Source organism: Anser cygnoides, chromosome 12, assembly GCF_040182565.1.
Source record: "Anser cygnoides isolate HZ-2024a breed goose chromosome 12, Taihu_goose_T2T_genome, whole genome shotgun sequence".
NCBI classification, from domain to species: Eukaryota; Metazoa; Chordata; class Aves; order Anseriformes; family Anatidae; genus Anser; species Anser cygnoides.
The window spans coordinates 19,512,531-19,534,027 of NC_089884.1; the positions used below are offsets into that span (position 1 = coordinate 19,512,531).

Below are 21,497 nucleotides of genomic sequence, written 5' to 3' on the forward strand. Positions count from 1 at the left end.
TAGGTTTTATACAAATAATCTAACCTGTATTCTTTATTGATTGAGGACCTGCATAAAAAGGAATTTAGATGATGTTGTAAAACACTAGGGTTTTCTTCATACAGTGTATACAATTCATGTTGTAAACTCTCTAAAGTTAGTAGGTTTTTCATATCTTCTTATGACTGGCACAACCTCAGGATCTACTGAACCAGATGGGACGGACTACATCACTCAGACAAAGCTGTAAACTCAGGCTGACAGCCCGTAGTATCATTTCAGATCAGACCATGTTCTTGTTTGTAAAGCAAACAACCCCACCCCACTGCCCCCAAATAAATGCCCCCAAGTAAATGCTTCAGCTCCAGAAAACACTCCAATACCTGACACAAACAAGGATATAGCCAGCTTTTGCTTTTGTTTTAGCGGTGCTGCTATACACATAAGCAGGACTAGCTTCCCTTTCCCTAAACTGTATTTTCTTTTGAATTATCAAACATCGCTAAAGTAATTGTGAGGTATCACTGCAAAAAAAAAGACAAGATCATCTTGCTCGGTAAGTTTAATCTAATACAAACCATGTAAGAAGACTTAAAAAAAAAAAAAAAAAAAAAAGGCAATACCAAACAGTCCCCTCAACAAACCTTTCAGGCCACAATTGTTCAGTCTTGACTGACTGAGCCTCTCTATGAAGAAATAAATCTGTTTTGCTTAACTTCTGGTTACAACTCCTTAAAGAAAAATATTTGAATAATTATGAGTATGTCTAAGATCATCTGTATGTTCAGTTCTGCATTGGTGAGGAATAGTTTTTTAATAACAAGTCCGTCAAATTTCTAATCCATAAATTGGAACAATGCATAAATTAACAATCTAATACATGGATTAAAGTAAATACTAGTTTCAACATGAAGTTAAATGCCTCATAGTGCAATCCAGGAAATCTTGTTTCAGTAACATAGGAAATGGAGAACTATTGCTCTTTCTTCTTTTCTTTTTTTTTTCTTTTAAACATGTCCTTTATTATTTGGAAGTCTCATACATCTAAAGTACCATTATAAGGAGCACCTGTAGGAAAATCAAACCTAGAAGCATGCACTTGAAAGTAAGGATTGTCTGTTATTAATCAAATATTTCATAGACATTGAAAATAAACCTTCTTTCTTAGCTTTACAGGATTGATCCACAAAATGCACATCTACCTTATCACAGTACATACAAATATTGTGGATGGACAATAGAAATCACCACCCTTCCATATGAGATGCATCAAGAACAAAGTGTTATTTCTTATAATGTCAGAAACATAAAAGGCACCATAATAGAATGTTTAGAAAAAAAACTCAGTTTATGCCATTATATTTTGATTTAAAAGTGGAAGAATTACTGTCCTGACTTAAAACAAAAAGCCTTTGACACCTGTAAAGTATCATTAGAAACTTGTAAACCTTTACATTTTTCCAGAAGTATCAGGTGCAAATGCAAGGCAAATATAAAATCTATCGACTTATTAAATTACAAATACTACCCCAATGAAAAAGCTGTAGTTACAAAAATATAAAAAATATTCTAACTCCCATTGTTAGATTTTAGCTTCAATCTACAAGTTTCAATCTGCAAGTCGAAAGCCAGATCTGATTTAGACACATTTCTAGAATAGGAAAGCATTGTTTGTCATATTTTTAATCAACATTCTAACCTCTTACTACAGTTTTGCTTTATAAATTTGTTTTATTAGTGCATGTTAAGGATGCCAAGGGGAGAGTGCTAACAGATAAAAGCTTGCATTTATTTATCAATGGATAGTAGCAATGTAAGTGTTCCCTGTCTGCTGTCCTCCCAGAAATCATTTCATCCATCACGGATGAAAGTAAATTTTTTTGTGAAATGTTTTTTCCCCATGCTTCCATAGTTACTTTGTGTAGCAGCATGTGATTTTCATTTTTGAACCTGTGTCCACTGGTAGACAATTGAGAAGTGCTAAGTTTTTTCTCACAAACTTCTGTGAGGAGCAGTGAGAAGTATACCAACTGCCAATGCTACATCATAGCCTAGTAGCTGCTGTAGAAACGACAATTATTGTCAACATCTCTGTCTTCTACACATAATGGTTTGGCACATCCTTTATCCATATCTTGATTCTCTAGCCCTTGGCTTTAGTATTACCTGGATCAGCATAGGATGCTGAAGCAGCTACAAAGGCAGCCTAACAAAGTGCTGGTAGACATTAAAATGAATTTACTTTAATCATTTAATGACTAGATGAAATGGGATATTCTTAATGAATAAACTCCGTGAAATGCTGAGCCTAAGCCTGACAAATGTTAATGCTTTCATGGCTGAATACTGGAAGGAAGCTATGTTTCTTCAGTACTTTGCCAGTGCTAGCAGAAGGTATCTGGCTTCCAACTCTAGACAAACAGAAGCCTTCTTTCTCTGTTCAGTGGAACTAGCATGGATTAGTGGAGTAATACAGCTGTACTCCTAGATGATGACTTGATTTTAGCTGTGTTTTAATAAGAGTACAACAGTATATGAATAAGAAGCTAATATTCCTCATTATGTTTCAATTTCATACAAATAGGGTTCAAACAGACACCGTATTCACTCCTGTAATCAAAACTCTGTATTCACTCAGATGATGCTGTGATGGCAGGATTTCTTTTTAACAGAAATTCAAAGGTATCTACAAACATCTGCCAGTGATTTTTTTAAATAAGCATGCTGTACCTACACATTTAATCAGATCCAGAGAACACTTCATACTTAAAACAAAAAAAAAAAAAAATCCAGTACCTTGTAGTACCTTGCAGTAGGCTTCTGAATTTTTGTTTAGAATTTTAAGATGGGAATCATGTTCCTAGCTAAACAATTGCTCCGAGCATTTCTGTCTTGTAAAAAACAACAACAACAAAAACACTCCCCCAAACAACAGTAGTAGATGTCATGACCAACTCCTTTCCCCAACCTGTTGAGTCAAAAGTTCAAGAATGTAACTTCCAGTCAAGGCACAAAATCATTTACTGACTTCTTCCACCGTTCTCTTCTCATTTTCTCCTTCTTCTTAAAAGAAAAAAAAAAGTTTGTGTAACAATGTCATATATTACCAGACATTAAATTCAATCCAGTAAGTTGTAGCTGTATCTGAGATAGGTTCTATCTATTTTGAATTTAGTTTAATTAGATGAACAGCACAGTTTTAGCAGATTCTTGTTCATTTTCTGCGTTCACCTTGAAAGGGAGGGGATGGAGGAAAAAGCCACAGCAGTTTCATGCATATTTTTCAAGAAACTTTATGTGGAAGTCTTTCATTTTCTCCAGTAGGATCTTCAGCTTTTCTATTGGAGGAAGTATGGTCATTCTGAAAAATAATATTTAGAAGAAAAAATATATCCAACATTGTCTTCAGAACAAACTAATGTGTAATCTTGCCACAGATGTTGACTTATCTCAGGGCACTGCTAGTAACGTGTAAATTTTAATATCTGTTTTGATGTGATTCTCTAATTTTCTGCATTTATGCTTCAATAAAATATTAAACTGGAGCAATTAGTTTCCATTGGTTAATGTATAGGAATTAGAGAATTTTTATTTTTTGCTGAGTGATACAAAACGTTATCAGGAAGAAAAATCAGTGAGTCAGTTTCCATTTTGGTGGCAGTTACGTCAAATACTTTTTGTTTAGTATGAAGGGCTGGTGGTTTTGAGTAGATGTACATTTCTATCTGAATTGAGAAATTAAGTACAATTAAAACAATGTAACATCCCACACTGCATGTTTAAGTCCCCCTTTTCCTTCAGCATAATCTGAAGATCACATTGAGTTATCAGCCCGTATGCAAGAATTACAGAGAAAAAAAAAACAAACATTTTTCCACACATGTACAGGGATGGACTTGCAATAGCTTTTCTCTGGAGCTGCATGCACCCAGACATCTAACTCAGCTATCTGTACTGCTGAACTAGCATAGCTAATAGTACCCTCTGTTACATTGCTTCAGACCAAACAAGACTAAATTCCATGATAAACTGCAGCTATCAGTGGCTTGACTCTAATAAAATGTTGTTTATTGGAAGCAAGAGCAATGGAGTCTGTATTTAGTTTTGGTATTAACAGATTTAGTCCAATTTCTTTTTTCAGTAAACAAAATAATTCAGTGTGTGTAGAGCAGATTTGTAGGGGAAGGTACTGCATCTTTCACATGATTTCTCCATATTGAAACACGGTTAAATTCCCCTCCGCCTTTTAATGCCTTAGCCGACTTTAAAGCTTAGAGTATAAGCGACTAATTATTGTTTTTATTTGTGGAGAAGACATTTCAAATGTCAGTATATAAAAATAGAATAAAGCTATGTCATCAAGCTGGGAAAACACCGTAAAAACCTGAATAGCTCATCTAGCAGATCAGGTCTGTTCAACCTAGCTGGTCAACCACAGAAAATGTCAGTAGAGTGAGACAACATTAATGTAAATAAGATTCCTTATATTTAATCAGAAAATAAAGTACTGGGATGGTACTTAGCTTATTACAGTTCATTTGATTTTAAATCAACAGAAACTGTACCTGAAATGGTAGCTTCCTTCTCTTTGGCCAAATCCACTTCCAGGTACAACACAAATTCCAGTCTCTTCCAGAAGTTTCATGCAATATAACATGTCAGGTGCCATTTTATGAGCCTAGTGGAATGGATGCTTTGGAATTAATGAAGTCAAAATATTCCAAATAAATATAACTCATTTCATGACTTTTTTTTTTCCTGAAACCTTGTCTTGCATTGTTAGTTTTTATTCTAACTATTACTAAATACATGAAGAACAATTCCTAATTATACAGTTCACCCTTAATTAAATAACAGTAGTTCATGGAGGAGCAAGGGTGAAGAACCTACATAAAACACTTGCTTCAAAAGAAAGCATCTATATAATTTTGTTTTACTCCTCGACTGGCTTGTAGCTTTTTGTCAAAAGTCTCAAAATTGTACATACAAAAATCTAAGCTACTGACATTTGACAAAATGAAATTAGAGCTGTGTGTTCCAATTCTGTTAGCAGTTACTATTTTTTCCCTTGAACTATCTGCTGACTAGAAAGTCCCCTGATTAATAACTATGGAAGTTCTTACATACATGCAGGTTATACACCTTGTCACAGAATCAGCAGAAAGAGCCCTGTTTTTGTCCTCAGCTGTGTAGTTATAATTCCCTTTAAAAAATGTATGTTACATATTGGGTAACAGAGCTCCAGCTAGGAACAACAAGACTTGTCATTTAGTGATACAGTTGACTGACCCCAATGTGGAAAAAAAAAAAAAAAAAGCTATTGTGCAGAACTAAAATTGGTAAGACAACCTCCCTCTCTCTTTCCCATGCTTGCTGAATGTGGCTTCTTTACAGGGTCAGTAGTGCTCAGCTGGTCACAGTCCCAGGCACATAACCTGGCCCGACCTAGCGTGGGCAGGGGCAGCAATCTGGAATGTGCACGGGTCCAGCTACCTGTCTGTCCTGTGACTTAATTTATTTAACACTACCCTCCCTGGTTAGCATTCTCAACCTGGATGTCTTACAAGCATGGAGAAATGCTCTGTTTACTTTTTAAGTAAAGGTCAAGTTACATTTAAGATCATACATAGTCAATTAAGTACTTTTTTTTACATGGGCTTACTCTACCTCTGGAATAAAAATTCATCGTTAAAAGTGGCAGGCACAAGCGTGTGAAGGTTAAAATGGATTGGGAAAAGTGGATGACTGACCTTTGCTTCCTCAATGGCTTTGGCAGGGATAAAGATCCGTGGGAAAGCATACATAGCTCCTTGAAGTGGATTGCAGTGAACTCCTGGTACCTTGTTAAACATGTCTTCTGTCAGTTTTGCTTTTTTGGCAAGATTGTTCAAAACAGACTCCTTCTCCTGTTTAAAAGGAAGGTGTTCAGTTTGGCATATTTGAAGTGGCAGTAAAAATGCTAGAGAAAAATGGGATGCTTCCCAGAATTAAGCGTTTCTAGGACTTTGCTGAGCTTTTAGAACAAATGATGTTCCTAAATCCAGTCTTACTTTTACAGCCAGCAATGCAAAAAAAGGCATTAGCAGGATACAACTATGAAGTGTTATAGACAGACAATAACCTGTTCAAACCTCTGTCTGCATGCCCTGTTCTTATGTTCTTCCTTCTAAGACCACGTTACCTGAACCCTTTGGTCTGACTCAATACTGTAATTTATTAAGCCATATTTTGTTTCATTTTTACAGGTGAAAAAATGTATGTATACTTTAACACAGAATGCCATATAGTTCAGTGTATAGAGGTATTGGATACGTAAGAACAAGGCTGAATTTATAACTCTGTTTGAACTTACATTCCTCTTTAGATTTTAGTGAAAGCAAATATATATATGTATTTTTTTTTGTTATGCTAAACGCAGAAGAAAAGTTGAACTTAGCAGCAGGAGAGGTGATTTGATAATGCCTTCTTAGCTTTTCTTTAGCTCATAAGCAAAGGAACCATAAAAGGAATTAAAAAATATTTTTTTAAGGTAGATATATTCAGTTAATATAAAAACAAACAACAGCAACAAAAAAAACCCCACACCTGCATAGTTCTGTAAACTAAAGAAAAAAGTCTGGTCTCTATGCATATTTTGAGTTCATGGTACTCAGGATAGGTTTAGGAAATGTACAAAAGAAAAAGCACGTTATCACTGACCTTTATGAACTGTGAATACGATTCTTCTCCAGGTATTGGAGGATTTACTACAATATCCATTGCTGCTTGTCCTGAGACTGGAGAACAAATGCGAACAGAAAGCAGCTTAACAAGCTGTCCTTTCATTTCTGGGTGCAAGTTAATGACCTCCATATAACCTCCTCTGTAGCCACATCTATGGAGTGAACAGAAAAAATCAGTTGGCCCCAAGTGTATAAATAGTGGAAAAGTGATGAAAATAATTGCAAAAGTGGAAAGACAATTAAGATCTTGCAATATGTAACATACAGGTGTTGAAACAGCTGCTATAGTGATCGTTTTAAGATGGAACTAAATACCATGCCATTAAGCTCTAGTATCCCATACAGGGAAAATAGCGTACATGTGGCTTCCCCGTTGGACAAGTTAGCTATTAACATGGACTGTTTTCTCTTCAGAACAAGCACATATGGCCGTCACAGAATGCATTTAATCAGGACGTTCTTTTTATTCCATCTCTTCCTCTCCAAAACAACCAAACCCAAACAATTGTAATATTAAATGTCCTAGTGATTCTTAAGCTGTTCCGCTGGGTTTTGGAGAGCCTCTTTTCCTTTATCACAGGTCTGGTTTAGGACTGTAGGATTTCAGCTTTGTGGAACTGAGGCATTCAGTGTCTGAAATAAATACACTCGTAATGTTGTACTATTCAGTACATTGAAAACCACAGGGCTAATTCATCACTCTGCTTAAATGTTTGTTTTCTTTTTCTTAACATTTTTTTAATTAAAATCAATAGAAGACACTGGATTACCTTCAGGTCACTAATACAAAATGGCTGTCCAATCAGATTAACGGGGAAGATGAAAAATTAAATTAAAAAATTAAAATTAAAAAATGAAAACAGACTTACTCGCCCATGTATCCCTTAGATGTAGAGTGAAAAGAGGCCAGCTCAACATTGTTATAGTACTCAGGTCCCATCTCGTACAGAATCTTTTTGAAGGAATGAAACTGGCATCCTTCAGAGTACACATTGTCCTGGTAAACCTGAACAGTCAGAAGACATTAATGTACTCTGTTCCTCCAGCTAAGGATAAAAGACGGCCTTTTAGAGAGCCAGATCTAAACTGAAGAAACAATTGTAACACTTGAAACTTAAGCCTTTAGAGGACACAAGGTTCTTTGTTAAGTAATAGTTACTGTAATGATATGTTTTATCTCATATAGCCATACTTAATAGCTTAGCCTTTGGAAAAACAGTGAACTTCTTTATATAATTTATCCTTTACTTGTACATTTAAATCGATTTTCCTTCTGTTGCTTTCATTCTAAGTGCTCTGAATATCACACAGGTTTTTAGGTCAGTCCCGGCAAAGGCTCTTCCTTGTGTTTCCTGCTTGTGTCCCCTACGCTTTCTCTCTAGTTCAAATCCAGATCAAGCCACCTCTCATTAACCCTCCAATAAATAATCTTGCATGTTTGTCCATATCTTTATATGATAACAGAGAATCTGTTCTTTGTACTTAAAATGCACCACTACCACATATGGAACAAAGTTACATTTTTTATGCTTACTCATAGCTCTGCTTTTGAGGGAACAGAATACACCCTTACCTCATCAGCCAGAAGAAAAAGTTTCTCTTCCCAAGCAAAGTGTATCACATCTTCAATGCACTTTCTGTTTTGCACCTGTCCTATAGTTTGATTTTTAAAGCAAGAAAAATAAACTTAGTGGAGCATTCCGACAAATCTTTTAGTCCAGACCTAGTTAGACAACTACCTTTTCAATAAGATACCCCTCTGTCTCAGAAAAGGGCTGATGAATTTTAGAATACAATTCACTAAGTCTGAAATCAAGGAACATTTTTGGAGGTGTTATGGTTCAAGGCAACTTAGTCCATCCCAAACAAAGGAAGCATGAGCATCAGTAACTTACTAAGAGTAGTCTGTGTATAAGTGATCATTTGAAATCCTCACATGTGTAATGATTAAACAGGTTATTTCACAATGCAGTTTAAGCACAAGTTTGACAGATAATTGCAGGGAGTTGAATTATTGTGTTCCTGTTTGTGAGCCAAGCCACAGTAATTGACACTGTGCCTTCCTGACTCAAGTAAGATGTATTGACTCAAGCCAACTTTCTGCAAAAGTGCAATGAGCTATGAATATATACACATAGATTTTTACTGCAGTTCACCTGACAAGCAGCAGGAAGACCACTTACGGCTGTTTACACTCATTTAATTTTGTTACCTTCTGTCCCCAAGCCACTAACAGTAATGCAAAATAATGTTAATAAATACTATGTTGGTGTGTATAATGATAACTGACAATTGACTTGTCCTGGTAGTCTCAAATAGGTTGAAGCAAATGGATCTTATTTGAAAGTTTGATTTCTTTTAGCTTGGTGAAGGAGTCCTGGTCCTTCTGTATTTGTCACACTGTTTAAGGTTCCACTTGATCCCATGGGAGCCTTAGGATTTCTGCAGGAATATTGTTTAGGTAGGAATCTTCCCACTGACTGTGGAAGACAAAGCATTGCCTTGCAGAGTCCAGCTCATGCAAGAATAGCTGCAATTCCACAGCTCAAACGAATCTGGAACAGTGCGAGCTAGTTTCTCACTAAGCAACCTCAACTATGCAAAGAAAGAGATCTTTCCAAGAGAGGCAGTGCTTCCACTGAGTTCAGAGTCATCTGCAGTCATTGCCTTACAGGCATCTTAGAGACGAGATCCTTGATACAGACCAAAAGTGACTGAAAGTCATTTCACAAGACTGTAGAAGTTAAACGGAAGCAATGACTTCAGATGTGATGCAGTGAAGTGAACCTGCTCCCTTCTCTCTCTCCAAGTTGCTGGAGTTCCATGATACTGAAAAGAAGTTTCTGAAAGTATGCTGTAACATCCTACATAAAGTACTGATCTCTAGAACTCAGCTTTAAATATTTGGTATGTATTTTGGATTTGCCTGCAATGTCAAATGAATGAAAGAGAAAAAAAAATGTATTAGAGAAACATCAATACAAACATCAATACAACAAAACCACTACAGACCTGTGGGATTTCCTGGGTTGATGATGCAGAGGACTTTTGGATGGCAATATGCCTTAGCTTCATTCAAGGAGCGGCGAAGTTCATTCACATCTAGAGACCAGCAATTTTCTTCATCCAAATAGTAGTTCACCTGGATGGCACCTAGTTCGGATATGGCTGCTGAATATAAGGGATATTGTGGTATAGGGATCATCACTCCTGTTCGGGATTTTCCACCTCCTGAGACCAGGATCTTTAAAATAGTCTGGGGAAAAAGTAGAAATTAAAAAAAGAAAAAAAATGTCAGAAGTCAGAATTAATAGTATACTCTAGAATATGTTGATCTTTCTTCTTAAAAGAATCTAGATTTAAGATAGATTTCTGAAAGCTGACGGTCATTTTCTTACATCAAAGAGTATTTATTTTTTTCAAGTTAAGTTACTGACTGGGTAAGGATGGTCTAACTGAGCTTCAGAGAATTCCTCTGCATGTCACAGCTTCTACAGATGATGTCTGATCAACTTAAAAGTCTAGAAAAAAAATTCTGAGCACAAGGCTGAAGGGAAAGTTGGAAAAAGGAATATCAAGATCATGAGTACATTTTTTTTTTTTTACTGTGCCCAATTACAGTTATAAGCAAAGAAGCCTCAGCTAGTTGTTGCTCATTGCCTTCCACTCGTATTGTCCCAGTGAACACAAGAGGCCAAGAAATAAAACCAGAAATTAGCACTGGGGCACATGTAGGTTCTCCTTTGTAATGGAGAGACCTGTTTCAGATTAGGAGCAATAGTGGCCAGGTGGCACCAAAGCTAGAGACTGGCATTATGCTTTCACGTTCAAGAAATACAAGACAGCAAAAGGCTGCATATCTTAGGATGGAAATCTTATGCATTATATGTAATTTGTGCCCAGAAAACACAGGCAGAAATGTAATGCTTGTGCTAAGATAAGTCCAGAGGATTTACCTGTTCCCAACAGCTGTGTGTCTGTGTAGGCTTTTTATGTGTGAATTAGATAAAAAAGTACATTTGGTGTGGGCAGGGGAAAGATTTCTTGCCTTTAGAATCCATGGAGAACTGAAGTACAGGTACAATCAGAGCAGGCATCCTTACCAACATGTAATTATAGTGTAAAAACAGAAATAGCTCTTCAGATGTAACAGCAGTACCCTTTAAGTTTCCCAAAGTTCTGGAACAAAATCTGCCTTTCTGCGCCTCTCATCACGTACTCAATCAGTTGCTAAGCTAATGATTTATAATCAACATCATTTTGTACCCACCACTAGTTTAAAAATACTAAGCATCCAACAAGTGTAATCAGGACTAAATGCAAAATTTAAAATAAAGTCTTTAATACTCTGTGTCCCCCAGGTTATGGAACAATAGTTGTTCTATCCTTGGAAGTTCCAAATAATGAGACTCTTTGTACTGCTGACATTTTACCAATGGCAGAATCACATAAGCACGGTACAGATTTGATGTGCTATGCTGCCATTCCTGAGAAGCTGCCAGTATAACACTTGGCATCGGAAACTCTGGAAAGCCAGTTCTCTAAAGTCATGTGGAGAGCTGTTTATGTCCAAACGTTGCCATTCTGAACTCTGCCACTAGATGTCATTTAAAAACAACAGCAAACTTTAACAAATAAGTCTGCCTTAAAAAATAAAAATGAAAATAAATAAGGCAAAGAATTACTGGTTGATGTAATATCAGCAAATGTGCCTGTGTAAAGTAAAAATCTAACAGAGACAGTTATTCCTCTCTTAACTGATTATCATCTTTGAACCTTGGTTGAAGCCAAAACCTAAAGTTTCTCCCAAATAAGATAGCTATTGAAATGGATCTTTGAGATTTTCACTGGCATTAATCTGCACTAGCAGAGAGTTTATTAGGAAGAAGAGTTCCCAAGACTTCTCACCTCTTTGCCATGGATTGATATCTTCAGTGCTTAATACATTTTAACTACGGAGGACATCATTCAGTCTTAGTGGTCTGTCTCCTATATCTATATTGTAGTATGTATGTAGCCGACACTGCCTATACAAAAGGTACTGGTCAATATATATTGAGAGACTCCATGGGCCTGTTTCTTAGCTGGCACCTTAAATCCTCACAATTGGGTGTATTTGTTATTAATTCAGTGTGACTTCTGTATCTATTAGATCAAACTCACAGGAGTTTGTGAGACCAGGTGTTCAACAGAGATCTGTATTTCTGAAGGTAACTAATGACTTACAATTTATATCAGGAAGAGACAGGTTTAATTTTAACACTTACAGCAATGCCATCACTTGCCCCCGTGGTAAGATATATGTTATCTGGATCTGCAGGAACTCCTCCATCTCTTCTTTCAATATATGAAGCAACATCTTCACGGATGCAATTTATACCTTGACTGGCACTGTAAGCTCCTGTGAAAAAGAGAATGAGATGAGAGTTGAGTACAGTGAACGTTGGATTTGCTGTTCACTAGAAAAACTCCTGAGCTGGTGGTGTATGAAGTTTTTAAATATGAGGGCTTTGGATCCCCGGGATTTTTTTGTTTTCCAAAGAGCGTGAAAGGGAGTTGGATTGTTGATAGAGCAAAAGCATTCATTTGGGATGAGACAAATACAATAAGTATCACTAACATACAAAAATAATAAACTGGATTGATAAAAAGTAGGCTTTAAAGGCTACTTTGCAAACTGGGTCAGCAATCCCATTTTTACTTTCTCCCAGTTGCTTTCATTATGCTGAAAGTCATTTCAGGTCAGTCACAATTATTTAAGTAATGGGAACAAGGCACAGAGGTGGCATGTGCAATAAGAGAGAAAATAACTTTTTAAAAATTCATGACAAAAATAAGATTTTTGTTTGCAATGTGAAAAGAACATGAAACCATTTCTTCCCACGGTCTGAAAAGCAAAAAAAATCCTGAACTGCTTCCCTCTCCCTCCACAGCATCTCCCTCAACCATTTTGCAGTTACCTGTAGCAGAAACATCTAGTATCACACCAGTACACAAGGCTTGTGAAGTTTACACAGCACAACTAATAATCTTAAATAAAGTAAGATTTTAGATGCTGTGTGCATCATTGCTGAGCACGTGCAACGAGTAAACAGTAAAAATAAGCCTAAGCCTAAGCGAGGAATGGATTCAAGCTATGAAGCCTAAGACTGATGGATGGTGAAGTGACAAGTGTACATTTAGTTTAGAACACTGTCATGAAGCTGCAGAGTCTTCTCTGCCTTTTGGGTGGAGTGGAATAATTGTGCCTGACTTAACTCTCATCGCTCAGTTATATCCTAGAAGTCAGCCTAATAATACTTCTGTAGCAGCGTAATTCACAAAGACAAAGAACCTTTGCAAGTACTGTGCAACTGTATGGCACCAAGTGGCTATTCAGGGCACAAAGTTCCCTGATGTCCTAAAAATTGACTTTCACACAACAATAATCTATACTGGGTTTGTATGAGGATCTTCTACCACAGCAAGGAAGCCCCTGTTAAAGTGGGGAACAAAGCTAAGCTATCATTCCGTTTTGTGCTCCTTTGAAGGCTGAGTCTCAGTGGGAATATACAGAAGACCTGAATTCAATTTTCAAGCCTACACTTAATTGTACTCAGTTGATAACTTTGACTAGAACCCATTAGTTTGCACTGTGGCATGCAGATAAATTAAAAACAAACAAACAAACAATTGAAACCAGTCAAAAAAAAAAAAAGTCAAAAGAATCCCAGAGTATTTGAACGCAATAGAAGCTGAGGACATGTCTGAGCCATCACATGTGGTCTGGGAGTAACAAGACTCAATACTACAAGTAGGGTTTTGCCAAATGAATGTTCATTAGAAGTGAGGTTATTTTAGTTCATACCCAGAAGTCAAGTAATTCATATTAATTTTGCAATTAATAGACTTAAGTAGGCCAATATAGATGCAAATACACCACTTCAAATAGCTTAAACATATATAGATAGCAAAGTCACTTCTGTGTTGAACTGAAAAATGTTTTAGAAGTAAATTTATTTAGAACACAGCACTTAAGGCAACGTGGAAGAATCAGTTTTTGACTTCTGATTTTTCCCAAGAAAGCGAATTCATCTATCTCGGCCCCAGAGACCAGCAACAGGTTTTCAGACTGTCAGTGAAGTGCTCGGAGCCAGTGCCACGCAGCTGCACATTCTCTCACCTCAGGCTGCGTATTTACGGAGCGTTGTACAGAGGCTGGTGGGCAACTGAGGCCAAGAGCTGGGGCTGATATATGGTACTGAAGACGGGTGGAGAGGAAGTAAATCAGTAGAGCAGATCGATAACATCTACAGTGTTCTTGGTTTTAGGGAATTCAGAGGGACAGATGTTCTTGGTACATACCATAGCAAGGAAAAAAAAAATCATCCAAGACTGCAGTTTCTGACTTACAGAACTTACATTTATCCACTGAAATTAAAAGGGTGTATTCAGAATGTTGTGAATGTTTCAGGCCTACTTCTGTGCTTACTAAGCTAATGCAAATTACTTGGAATACGTGATGATCTGCTGAAAGAGAGATTTTGTACAGAATCACATATTTCTGAAATATCATACAAGGCTGAATTCCATTCTGCTTACTCCAGAAGTGTGGGACCGAGACTCAGCATTCTGAGAGCTCTTATTATACCCCTGAACTTTAAAATCACCACCAAAAATGATTGATGAAAAATTCAGTTATATCCCCAGTAACTTTCACATGGCAATTAGTATTGTGTTGATGAGTTGTTCCTGAGTAAGCTAGGAAAGGATTTCATAGAGTCAGAGTAATTTCTTCGTTTTGGTAACTGTATTTTTTATGTTCTCTGTATAGAAAAAAAACCAATGCAAAAAAGGTAAGGATAGAATACATTCTGTATTAGGCTGTGTTGTTAGGAATAGTCTAAGGCTGAAATACTGCTAATATAACCCCTAATTAGATTTTGTTTATTTTATTAAGTTTCACATTACCTACTCAAAAAGTATGCCAAAGCAAATAGCCACTGCAATCACAAAGATTAAGAAATATGCCAGTTAATCTCAGATGTACTCTGAAATGTCACTGTTCACTGGTTTTTGTACCTGAAAGAAGGTAGTTTAGTGTGCCAGACTCTTTTCCCTACCCTGTAGCTGTAAAACAGTCTTCACAGTAGAATTTCTAGTGACTTTTCCCAGATACAAGTAGACATCACAGCTGATAGAAGAGAAGCAATTTGTCCCTTCCATTTTCTCTCTGCTGAATTTGCAATGTTTGTACTTATTTGTGTGTAGATTATATTTATACTCTTGTGGGAACACTGGTTGAAGAACAGAGTTCTTTAGTTCTTTTCCGGGTTATTTTGCCTTGGAGAAATGGGGCTCTGATATCTTCAGTTGGAACTATCTGGGCTAAATAAAAAGCTACCATGTTCCGAGTATGCACTTCTCTCTTTGCAGAACGTTATCACCTTGGTATGTGTGTTTCAGATACCCCAGCTCATATCCTGGCAAACATATTTGTGCAGTTGGTTCAAAATGAAGGTACAGAACTGTGAACTGGATCAGCTGAGATGACAAAGTTTGTTGATCCCATCACTACAGTGACTGTATACTTCATGGCAGGGAGAGGAAACGTCTAGAGTTGATAAAATTGTAAACAGCCCCTCCTAGGATCGAGCAGGAGACATAGCTGTCAGTCCAGGACTAACAGATGTCAGAAGAACAATAACAATGCCTAACAGACATTTTTATAGAAATAGCACTCTGCGACACTTTTCTGATACAAAAAAGCTCAGCATTATGTTTATGGTTATGCCTAGAAAGTGTTGTGGTGAGAACCCTGTGACTGCATAATCTTCATCTTGCCCTCTTCTGTGAGAAGTCTTGTAAAAAATTGCACCATTACTGCTTATCAGTGGGCCACACTGAATTCTCCTCCTACCGTTTTGCCCTAGGCCATCTCCCATTTGACTTGTAATCATATAGACTAAGATTAGGAAATTTCAGTACTGCACATATCGAAACTACCTTAGTTGATTCTATTACACATAAGAGCAACTGAAACAGATGCTTACCTAAGCTGTTACCTCCACAACCCTGCAAGATCCGTCTGGCTCGCTTTTTTGCATCTTCTGGAAAACTTGGGCTGTCCAGCAGGTTTGGGTATGTGCACAGTGCCACTACCTAGAGTGCCAAGAAAGCTGTAAATTTGCCACCGCTCAATGGTTATTTCAAGTTGGTAACATTACTGTTAACTTTCCTTGGACATGAAGATCACAACTTAAATTTTTAAAGCTAATTTAAAACAAAGGTTGTTGATGAAGGGTTTGCAGTTGTTTCTTTAAGGGTAGTGCTTATAGAAGTGAAGAATCTTATCAGGCTCCAACTTCTGTTACTAAAAACCATTATAGAAGTATTAGCTATTTGAATTACAGATGGTAAAGATTGGAGTCAAAGTGAGCTATGCATGGTGCAAACACAGCAAAACAGTTAATTATTCAGAAGAGGAAATCTCTAAATAGCTCTGTCCTCCACTCTTTGTGTATTACTAGCCCACTTTATTGACAAGAAATAAAGAGTTTAAATATGGAGCAGAACTGAAAAATGTGATCAGAGTTTTGAGTCCCAATTTCATGTTCTATAATCCTTCCCGCAAATAACTTACAGTTATTACTAATATGAAGTTGTGAGAAATAATTAAAAAAGAAATGGTGGTGTAGAACATAGTAAAAGTAGAAACAGGACCTAGCAGAATTAAATTTTTGAAGAAATGTAAGACAAAGAACCTAAAGGCCTTGCTTGAGATCAGCTTTGATTTGCTCCAGTCTCTCTCATTTTTACATTCACATGGTGTAATATGGATTGGCTGTTGTCGTCTCGTGGGCAGGTGACTGAAGAATTAAACTGTGTGCACATACAGTCAGGGGGAAAAAGGATTTCCCATTCACCCAGTATTTTCTTTAATAATATTGGATCTGAATTAATTTGAAAGAAGCTCTGTTTTTTCTAGCTTGTGGATGGAGTTTTTTGTATAGCTCAGTTTTATAATCTTGGCACGTGGACCCCCAGATTGATACGGCTTCAGTTTGGCCTCTGAAATTCTCTGAATTTATAGTATTATAGGCTCATGATTTTACGCGTGTGTGTAAGGGATGTTCAGAAACTATTTTTACTTGTAAGCTTTTTATTTAAAGAGCATAAAAATACTTTTATTAAATAGCATAGTAATATAAAATTTGAGTAGTATAAAAATAGTATTTATCGAAATAGCATAGTAGGTGGTTTTTTTTTTTTTCCCAGCATACTACTGCAAAATCAGGAGCAGTACAACTAGTTGCACCCAACTGCAAGCAGATCTTTAAGTATACTGTCAGATGAAGAAAGGCATTTGTTTTTTTTTCTTAAGAACAACCACTCACTTTTCTGAAGTGCATTACTGATAACAAATGTGCTGATAATATAGAAGTGTCAGGAGAAAGGATGGATGGGCAATGATCTCAAAAGTAAGGAAAGCTACTGTGTTAGTTATAGGACTTCTAGCAGAAATCCAAACTTGTAATTCTTTATCAAAGGCTTTCAAGTATAAATGCATGTAAGGAATCATTAATATTAATAAAAAAGTCAAACATGTTAAGGTATTCTTCATAATATAATCAAAAAAAGCAACAATAATATTTTATTATATTCTTACCTGACGAAGGAAGGTGATTGGCCTCTGTCCCATTGCATGTGCATCTCCAATGTTGGCTTTAATTACTTCAGTAAAAGGTTTTTTGATTCCCTAGAAGGAGATAATTCACAATGGGCTGTTAGGGCTGAAACAGATGATAAAGAATTCCTTTTTGTCGTATGGCTGTAAGTAAACAGTGCATAATCTCAGAAAAGACAGAAGTTTAAAGCTTAATGCATTTGTTTACAATAGTAGATCATAAATGCTTTATAGAAATGATGCTGTGACACAGTTTTAAATGACTGATAGTCTGGTTTTTATTTTTGTTTGTTTGTTTGTTTTTCTTTTTGTTGAAGTGTTTGTCCATTTTTCTGCTAGCTGCAAGTACGAGATTGACTTGCCTGGCAACTGCAGTGTGAGGTAGAAAAGCTGAAAGAAAGGCTTTCTGAATTGCCAGCATTAGAACAACTTTTTTGATACACCTGAGGGCAGGAGGGATCAGTCAAGAAGCTAAAAAGATTTGAGAATATTTGAAAAATCCACCAACAACAGAAACTTTGAAACCTTTAGTTCGTATTAGAATTTGCTTATACACTGCTTGCTTGTTTATTTTCTCACTATTTACATTAAATATGCATTATGTTATGTCCCCTACTTTACCATATACAGATGTTTCATCATAAGGCACTATATGATAAACAGCAAAAGTGCTAAACAATCACCATGAATACTTAAATGCTTCTTAATTTCTGAAATCTGACCAGACAGCTGTTTTACCAGCGAGGAATTGAATAGATCAAGAGAGTAGAGGGAAAACAGTTGCAGGATGTTGGTTAGCCATCACAGCTCTTTAAAATGACAATAAAAAAAGGGGAAAATGGTCAGCAACTGCCTGGTAGAAAAAATACCATTGATTTAAATAAGAAAGATTAACTGATGGTAAAGGCCAACATAAAGACTAAATGAGCAAGGCAAGAGCAATTTTATAGCTTTTCTAGTGTATATTTGGGTATGAGAAATGGTAGGGAAGCCTTCAAACCATGACAGGATTTTCATGCAGACTAATGAGCTGCAAATTTATGCTGGCTATGTGTTGGACTTCAGTGACAGATCAGAACCCAGATACGCAACGATAACAATGACCAAAATATTAGAATTCACCAGGGTTACAAATTCCAAGGTATGCCAAAATTTGGAGGCTTACAGCTGAATAGCATGGCTAACAGCTTATTCTAGATAATGTGGTTCAAATTCTCTCTGCAGATCCAGTTCAAGGCATATATAACTGAGAGCGTTTAGTTTTTTTGTTTTGGTTTTTTTTTTTTTTCATTTGCAATTAAATAAGTGGTTGGAAATGGCATTAAGACAAGACAATTGAACTTGTATGATCCTGACTTAGCAGGGTCAAAGCATTTTACATGGCCTTAAATTTGGCAGGAATTGAAAAGTGGTTCACTTAAAATAATTGAAAGTGACATCAAGTCATTTGCTTTTTTGTTTGCTGATATAAACGAGTGCCTAAATAAGAGCTGCATTTCAATCTTAAATTACAAACTAGGAACAGAGTTTCCAGATAAAGATTACAGATATCTGAGGCTGAAGTTCAGCATTTTCTGAGTAATGCAAATGGTTAGAAATAGGTTTTCTTCAAACTATCAGGGTCACTGATAGCACAACATTGTTTCACTCTCATTTACAAATAAGAAAGTAAAGAAGAATAAGAAACATGTAGAAGGAGAATGAATTCAGTCTGAATGAAATTAAGAAAGATTCCTGCACATCTTTGTTCTGTTTAGTTCGTATTATGGTAGACAGAATCTGGCTCACTAGAGTTGCACACTAATACAAATGTGTTAAAGAATAAGGGATGATACTTTCTTTGCCCTGAGTTAGGGTATTGTCTAAAAAACCATAGCAGTTCTCAGCAATAAGCAGAAAGAGATTTTTTTTTCCACCAGATTAAAAACAGAACAAGCAAAAACCCTAACACATAAATTTAGTACATTAGCCAAACCAGATGGTTTTTGCACACAAATACTATTGTGGTCTTTCACAGTAACACTCTCCTCCTTCCCTGCCAACAGGTACTTGTTTTTGTTTGCTTTAGTCATCTTAGAACATAGTCATCTGTCTACGAACACTGTGTGCCATTGAAAATATTCCATGGGACTGGTTCAAGAAGAAGGCTTTTAAATGGAAAATGCCACGTAAGCAGACACAAAGCTGGCGTAACAATCTTTTAATAAAGCAATTGGCAATTACTTGCCCTTGTATCTTTTATAAAGTGCCCAGAAGATTTTTCTCTCTGCCAATGACTCAGCTTGTAGTTGAAGAAAGCAGGGGAGCTGGGAGGAGTTAGTGAGGATCACTGTATCTGTTTTGTCAAGTAATATCTCCTGCTTTGAGATGGTAACTTGAAAACAAACATGCCCAGTGAGAACACTAGAAGGTTTTGTTCTCTGTTCCTGGCAAACGCACCTCTTTGAGAATCTGGTTGCATGAAGCGGCAATGACACCTTTATAAACAGGTCCTTGGACAAAAATCAAAGCACGTGTGTCGAAACAGAACCTTTATCGCCACTCTGAAAGTTTGGGGTAGAATTCTAAAAAGGAAGCTATTTTGAACAGCTCTAATTGAAATGGTTGGGTTAGATATACACAAGTAATTGATGAACATAATACGCAGTGAGCTGAAAGCGTACGTGGCCTTCTAAGATGAGGGTAGTCAAGTAACACAAAGAGCAAAGCCTTAAAATAATCTCTCTAGCATTCCTGCGGCACTGTTTTTGTACAAAACGTGTACTAGTCAAATTCTTCGGGATAATAACAACATCGGCAAGGCTTGCTAAAGCGGTGAAGGTAGGGAGCAATATCTGAAATCCTAGAAGTAACCGTGCCAGATGCTTTATTCACAACAGAAATCAGTCCTCACGGTGACAAGGGAAGCTGTGAACAGCAAAAAGCCTCGCTTGAATTGCTAAGCTGTTCCACCCCCCCCGATATTAAGTCGTAAGTTAAGAAGAGAAAAACACGCAGAACGCGCTGGAAGCATTGCCACATTTGGATGCTCCAGCAGCACCCAGCAGCTTCATCAGCATCCGGGCGGGGTGCGGGGGTCGGGCAGGGGCAGGGGCAGGGGCGGGCGGAACAGCTCCCAGCGGCTCCCAGCGGCTCGCTGCCGGCCGGCGCGCTGCTCGGCCCCGGGGCTCGCTGCGGGGAGGGCGGCCCCGGCCCCGGCGAGCCCCCCGGCGCCCCAATCAGCGGCGGCGGCGGCGGAGGAGTGCCCCGGGGGCCGGGCAGGGCCGGGCCGGCGGCGGGGCCACCGGGGAGACCGCGCATCGCTGCCCCCGCCTCACCTTGCGCAGCTCCTTCTCGATCTCGCCGGCTTTGAGGACGATGGGGCCCCGCACCGCGTACTCCACCGCCTTCACGTAGGGGTTCATGGACTCCAGCGTCAGGATCTTCTCCCTGCTCGCCTTCTCGTTGAGCTTCACCGCGGAGGCCTCGGCGGCGCTGCTCCAGCTCGCCGCGCCCCCCCGAGCCGGCTGCGGGAGCCGGGGACGCCGCTCCCCGCCGCCGCTCCCGCGGGGCCCCGGCCCCCCGCCGCCGCCGGGCCGGGCCGCGCCGCGCCGGGCAGCCGAGAGGAGCCGCAGCATCGTCCCGCCGGGCCGCTCCCGAGGCTCCCGAGCGGCGCTGGCGCCGCGGATCGCCGCGTCCCCGCGGCCCTTGTCGAGGCGAGGGATGCGGGCGCGCTCAGCCCTGCCCCGTCCCGCTCCCGAGCCTACCCGCAGGCGGTGCGAGCGGTGCTGCGGCGCGGCGCCGCCACCAGAGCAGCAACACGGCCCAGCATTGCATCAGATGCCGCCGCGGAGCCCCGGCCCCGGCAGGAGGGCCCTGCTAGGGTGCCGGGCACGGCCAGCCATCCTCCGAGCCGCCGGCAGCCCCCTGCCCGCCTTCCCCCCCGAACCCCGCGGCGAGCCGAGATGGGCAGCGGCCCGGCGAGGGAGGCGGTGCTGCCGGGCGGGCTTTGTAGTTCCTGCAGCCCCGGGCTGCGCCTGCCCACAGCATCAGGTGATGGGCAGGGAGCTGCCGCACCCACAGCGCCACCGGCCCCCAGCCCGCTGCTGCAGCCGGAGATGCGCTTTGGTGGGGGTGGCGGTGATGGTGGC

General features: G+C 38.8%; 2 protein-coding genes across 2 annotated transcripts in view; one reads left to right on the forward strand and one right to left on the reverse strand.

The window, feature by feature from the left end:
- DNAJA2 (DnaJ heat shock protein family (Hsp40) member A2) overlaps nucleotides 1–21,497 on the forward strand; it is a 60,184-nt gene that overhangs the window by 24,649 nt on the left and 14,038 nt on the right. The window lies entirely within an intron of this gene.
- Nucleotides 969–21,120, reverse strand: GPT2 (glutamic--pyruvic transaminase 2). The gene is made up of 11 exons (XM_067004328.1): nucleotides 20,685–21,120; nucleotides 17,350–17,439; nucleotides 15,734–15,842; nucleotides 11,969–12,102; nucleotides 9,714–9,957; nucleotides 8,275–8,354; nucleotides 7,571–7,707; nucleotides 6,679–6,853; nucleotides 5,730–5,885; nucleotides 4,545–4,657; nucleotides 969–3,340 (listed from the first exon to the last, which is right to left on the reverse strand). Exons 1-11 carry the CDS (start codon nucleotides 20,982–20,984, stop codon nucleotides 3,250–3,252), a joined length of 1,629 nt encoding a protein of 542 aa, XP_066860429.1. The 5' UTR covers nucleotides 20,985–21,120; the 3' UTR covers nucleotides 969–3,249.